We start from the raw sequence: 6,557 nt of genomic DNA on the forward strand, positions 1-6,557 counted from the left end.
GTGTAGTCTGATGTAGGTTCTGTTCATAACTGGTCAAACCGCTTATCTTCCTCAGGTCTGCCACATAAATCTGGAAGGTCAGCCGTTCTATTCTAAGAAGGACAAACCTTTATGCAAGAAACACGCTCACGCCATCAACGTGTAGATCCAGCAGGAGTACAGCGATCGTTCTGGTCGCTGCCTTTGCCTTAATATCGCTTAGAGAAGGAATTGAAACCAATTTAAATACGGATTCTACAAATCATGCAGCCCGACCTACGTATTATATACTTAATATTAAAACTATTAATAATATAAAGACAAGTTGATTTGATGCCATGGTATGTTTTAATTGAATACAGAAGTGCTGAATTGAGTGTGTGCAATGAGAATAGATAAATAGATCATCTTAATACATTTAATGCAGTTTGCTATGGAGCGAGCTCTACGTGTACATACAGAGCTCTGTGAGGGGAAAAAAATCATTTCAGTTGAACTTGACTTGATTGCATTTGCAATGTGCTCCTTATAGTCTGTGTGATCGAGGGTTTTTTTTTGTTGTTTTTTTAATTGTTTTTTGTTTCTTGCTTTTTATTTAACTAGAATTTGATATTTCAAATTTATCGTGTTAGCATTGTGGATTGTGTCGATGTTTCATTGGTAAATGAATGCAACACACCTATAGAGAGGTTAGAATCTTTATCTTAGTTAGCAACACTTGGAATGAGGAATAGTCTTGCGCGTTAACTAAAATATAGTGGTTGGGTGTGAAATATGTATTTTAAGCAAAGTGTTCCTGATCTCTTTATCCAGGTCTTGTCATTATTGATGTCGAGATTGCATCTGGTAATGCCTGAAATGTATTAAAGCCCTAAATGAGAACTTTAATAATATTTTTATTTAATGAGTCTTTCCACAAGATGCTTTATTTGTATACATCAAGGTTTATGAGAGCTAAGAGATAATATTGTAACGCATGGCTGAAACGTCGGCTGCTGCGCTGTTTTATTGCTGAGTTGAATTGACACCTAATTTATTTTTGTTATGTGCATGTGTGATGGGAAACACCTGGCTTATTTGAAGCTATATATATAATGTGTGTGTGTGTGTGGATCAATTCCAGCTCCAGTTCCAATTACATCAAATAATTTAACTGAAAGTTTTGCGTGTTCTCCTCGTGGTCCTGTGGGTTTCCTGTGGGTTCTCCGGTTTCCTCTGAAAAAAAAATAAATCATGCTCGGCGGTGGCTCGACTATGCTGTAGTATCCTGTGGGGTGTGTACAGTGCCCTGCAATGGACTGGAGGGTTTATTCAGGCTGTGTTCTTCCCTCCCAACTCATACCATGATCCTGACCAGGACAAAGTGCCTACTGAAGCTAACTGTACAGGAAAAAAATGAAGACAACAGTAACACAGATCGTGACTACTTTTGATGGTGTTACACAGTTTCTGGAGTCGATTTGGCATTTAGTTTGTTAGATTTCACTTCTGTGTGTATTATTTAGCTATGAATTTTTACAAAAAACACCATAAACTACCAATTTAGGTAATATTGTAAAAGAAATTGTTGTGAAATTGTGTACTTTGAGTGTGTACTTAAATGGTTTAAGGCAAGAGAACAACTTGGCACGTTTAAAACCAATGGGAAAATCTTACAGTTCAAGTATATTGTGTACATTTTCACCATATATTTATTTGTTGTATTTTATTGAACTAATAATTGCCTCACATCTGGTTTGACATTTCTGTGTCAACCAAACCCTTAACTTATAAATGGGAAACAGTGATCGAGATACTTAGTGAACTTGTATAACATAATCCAGTTTTCAAGTAGATCACATTAACTGAAGATAGATGATATTAATATATGTGTTTATTCAATCCTAATCATTTTCCTTAGTTACTTTGTTGAATGTGCAGGCCTTTGATTCCCTGTCTCATTACTACAGCCTGCATTCCAGCACACTGAGGGTTTTTAAACAGTGTATGTCTGTATAAGGCGGTGCTGTGTTGGAGCATGTAGCATTGCCCCGTCACAGCTTCAGGGTTCTGGGATCGATCCTGAGCTTAGGTTACTCTTGGCTTGGAGTTGCTCATGCTCAGGGTTCTCTGTTTTTATCACACTGTTCAACATCATGCAGAACTGGCTATTCTAAATCACCTCTAGGTGTGAGTGAGGGTATGAATGGTAATCTGTGTTGGACTAACTTCCAACATCTGTGTTGGACTAACTTACACTGTGCTCTCAGTGTAACCTGGACAGACTTCAGAGCCACCATGACCCTGATGAAACCGATAAGCAGTTGAATGAATAAAAGAATGAGAACATCGTAACATGTTTTCACACTCATTTTCTTGGGGCTGATGGTTTTTAATTTGATAAAATTTTAGCGGAAGTTATGGTTAAGCGTAAGATAAACCATGCCACCCTCCTTAAATGTTAACGTGTTTGTAATAACACTAACATTGTTTAAGCAGAAGAGTTTTTTTTTTTTTCCACAATCAGGTTCACATAAGTAACCTATCCAGCATTTTTTTTTTATTTGTTTGAGACAAAAGTTTTAAAATTAATTCAGATAAATGATAGTTGGCTTTAGAATGTATGAATTCTTGTATTTATTTTGTAGGCTGTATGATTGTTCTTATATGCCATAATGCACAGAGCAATCACTTTTCTGAGCATTTACTACATACACTACACTACACTACCGAGCAGGAAGATGTCTGTTCTGTACGACTCTTTACACAACACCTGTATATGAACATGATAAATGTGGTGTATTAACTGGAGAGAAAACATCTCCGTAAATGTATTGCCATTAACTTGTTTTTAAGGCCTCCAGTTACCATGTAGCTTAATATGATTAGTATTGTTATAGCTGCCAGAAATGTCCAGAGTGATTATGACTCCTTCCTGTGTGTAATTATTAGAATAAACATATTATTTTGCAATATACTGACATTTGATTGTGGTTTGCTTTATGGAAAAGATAGCCACAATTGTTTGGCTCTGAGATGCTTATTTTAGGTGAAAGATGAGAGCTGAATCCAATATAGGAGTTTTTTTATACAATGGAAAATAATTTTTATTTTATTTATTTATTTTAGGATGTACACTAAGATTTCTTGTAGTTGGGTATTCAATGATAAAAGCTGGTCAAAAGACTGATCACAGACTGATTTCTTAACAAATGACAATAAGTAGAAAAGAATCAACGATGCTAGTTTGAGTGAATCACTGAAAAGAGATCACAAACATTCCCATGACTAAGCCGCAATGCAGCTGGTTTGTTACGGTAAGTAAAACTCATAGGTGGACTTCGTAGTATGCAGTTATTGCCTGTCTGTGGCGATATTTCACCTCTACCCTGTCTATCTTATATGACCTTTTTTAAATAGTAGTTTAAACCCACTATTACTCTGATTATGTTTCCTAGAGTTATTAGACAGTTTGATGTTACCACAATTGAATGGATTTAATCCAAACCTCAATAATTGAACAACATGAAGGCCTATAATTAATGTCAGCTTGGGCTGAATTTGAAAGGCTAGAAGAAAAAGTTATATGATTCCAGAAAAAAAATAAAATACTGTACATGTTTAAATAAGAAGTTTAGTATTTGGTAGATAGATGATGTTTATAAGTCTGTACTAAAGACTTTGCACATTTTATTTTATAAGTGGTCTCTGAGTTAGATGTATGACAAATTACTACTATTTATAACTAGATAGATAGATAGATAGATAGATAGATAGATAGATAGATGGATGTGGTGGATCATTCTCATCTTACCCGTGACGACGGGATGCTAGAAGCTGCTGGTATGTGTGATATTGGTATGAGTAAGAAAAATGAGAAAGCGTACACCATGCAAAAAATAATCATATGTTATAGATGATGTACATGTTGGGCAAGTGGTCTCTTAGTGCTTAAGGCTTTGGACTGCTGATTGAAAGGTTGTGAGCTCAAAGCCCAGGACCACCAATCTGCCTTTGAGCAAGAACCTCTGAATAGTGACTCTGGATAATACCATCTGTCAAATATTGTAAAATGTAAACATAGTTAAAAGCTGACACACTCTGAAACACGGTAATTATGCAGCTGATAATAAGGTAGGTGTATATATGGTATACTGTAGGTGTATATATGATATAAGGTCGGTGTATATATGATATACTGTTGGTGTATATATTGTATACGGTAGGTGTATATATGGTATACTGTAGGTGTACATATTGTATACTGTAGGTGTATATATGGTATAAGGTAGGTGTATATATGGTATATGGTAGGTGTATATATGATATACGGTAGGTGTATATATGGTATATGGTACTTGTATATATGGTATACGGTAGGTGTATATATGATATACAGTAGGTGTATATATGATATACAGTAGGTGTATATATGGTATACTGTAGGTGTATATATGATATAAGGTCGGTGTATATATGATATACTGTTGGTGTATATATTGTATACGGTAGGTGTATATATGGTATACTGTAGGTGTACATATTGTATACTGTAGGTGTATATATGGTATAAGGTAGGTGTATATATGGTATATGGTAGGTGTATATATGATATACGGTAGGTGTATATATGGTATATGGTACTTGTATATATGGTATACGGTAGGTGTATATATGATATACGGTAGTTGTATATAGGAAATAAAGTAGGTGTATATATGGTATACGGTAGGTGTATATATGGTATACTGTAGGTGCATATATGATATAAGGTAGGTGTATATATGATATACTGTAGGTGTATATATGATATAAGGTAGGTGTATATATGATATAGGGTAGGTGTATATATGATATACAGTAGGTGTATATATGGTATACTGTAGGTGTATATATGGTATACAGTAGGTGTATATATGGTATATGGTAGGTGTATATATGGTATACGGTAGGTGTATATATGGTATACTGTAGGTGTATATATGATATACAGTAGGTGTATATATGGTATACGGTAGGTGTATATATGATATAAGGTAGGTGTATATATGATATAGGGTAGGTGTATATATGATATAAGGTAGGTGTATATATGATATAAGGTAGGTGTATATATGATATAATATAGGTGTACAGTATATATTGTATATGGTAGGTGTATATATGATATACAGTAGGTGTATATATGGTATACTGTAGGTGTATATATGATATACAGTAGGTGTATATATGATATACAGTAGGTGTATATATGGTATACTGTAGGTGTATATATGATATAAGGTCGGTGTATATATGATATACTGTTGGTGTATATATTGTATACTGTAGGTGTATATATGGTATACTGTAGGTGTACATATTGTATACTGTAGGTGTATATATGGTATAAGGTAGGTGTATATATGGTATACGGTAGGTGTATATATGATATACGGTAGTTGTATATAGGAAATAAAGTAGGTGTATATATGGTATACGGTAGGTGTATATATGGTATACTGTAGGTGCATATATGATATAAGGTAGGTGTATATATGATATACTGTAGGTGTATATATGATATAAGGTAGGTGTATATATGATATAGGGTAGGTGTATATATGATATACAGTAGGTGTATATATGGTATACTGTAGGTGTATATATGGTATACAGTAGGTGTATATATGGTATATGGTAGGTGTATATATGGTATACGGTAGGTGTATATATGGTATACTGTAGGTGTATATATGATATACAGTAGGTGTATATATGGTATACGGTAGGTGTATATATGATATAAGGTAGGTGTATATATGATATAGGGTAGGTGTATATATGATATAAGGTAGGTGTATATATGATATAAGGTAGGTGTATATATGATATAATATAGGTGTACAGTATATATTGTATATGGTAGGTGTATATATGATATACAGTAGGTGTATATATGGTATACTGTAGGTGTATATATGATATACAGTAGGTGTATATATGGTATACGGTAGGTGTATATATGATATACAGTAGGTGTATATATGGTATACTGTAGGTGTATATATGATATAAGGTAGGTGTATATATGATATATGGTAGGTGTATATATGATATAAGGTAGGTGTATATATGATATACGGTAGGTGTATATATGGTATACTGTAGGTGTATATATGATATACGGTAGGTGTATATATGGTATACTGTAGGTGCAGCTGATAATAAGGTAGGTTTACTGATTAAAGCATTACAGGTGTGTATTGTTGTGCAGCAGATAGCAGAGTCTCTAGTCTGATGCTGAACATGAGTTACTGTGTGTGGAGTTTAACATGTTCTTCCTCAGTGTCTGATCAAGTTCCTCCAGGTGCTCTGGCTAAAAACATGCCAGACAGTAAAGCAGAGACTCCATTGTCCAGGGGGTGTAAACAAATAATAATAATAATACACACATCATCCCTAACACTTAGCTTCTGAATCTGAAAATAATGTGTATGCTAGCTGTATATATTGTGACCCTGACCATATTATTACTGAAGATGAACGAACGAATGAATAACATTTCTGACGCTATTACAGATCTGTCCGCACGGAGGCGCTACAGAGTTTCATCTTCA

General features: G+C 34.3%; 1 protein-coding gene across 13 annotated transcripts in view; it reads left to right on the forward strand.

Annotated features, from left to right (window-relative positions):
* The window catches only part of ldb3a (LIM domain binding 3a), a 51,647-nt gene extending 48,712 nt beyond the window's left edge, over positions 1 to 2,935 (forward strand). For all 13 annotated transcript variants that reach the window (XM_060872837.1, XM_060872836.1, XM_060872840.1 and 10 more), the window contains one exon: positions 56 to 2,935. In XM_060872837.1, coding sequence (XP_060728820.1) covers positions 56 to 145 — 90 coding nt within the window. In that variant the 3' untranslated portion in view covers positions 146 to 2,935. The remainder of the gene's footprint in view (positions 1 to 55) is intronic.
* Positions 2,936 to 6,557: the final 3,622 nt, after the last annotated feature.

The sequence above is a fragment of the Tachysurus vachellii genome, chromosome 6 (genome assembly GCF_030014155.1).
Source record: "Tachysurus vachellii isolate PV-2020 chromosome 6, HZAU_Pvac_v1, whole genome shotgun sequence".
Taxonomy (NCBI): domain Eukaryota; kingdom Metazoa; phylum Chordata; class Actinopteri; order Siluriformes; family Bagridae; genus Tachysurus; species Tachysurus vachellii.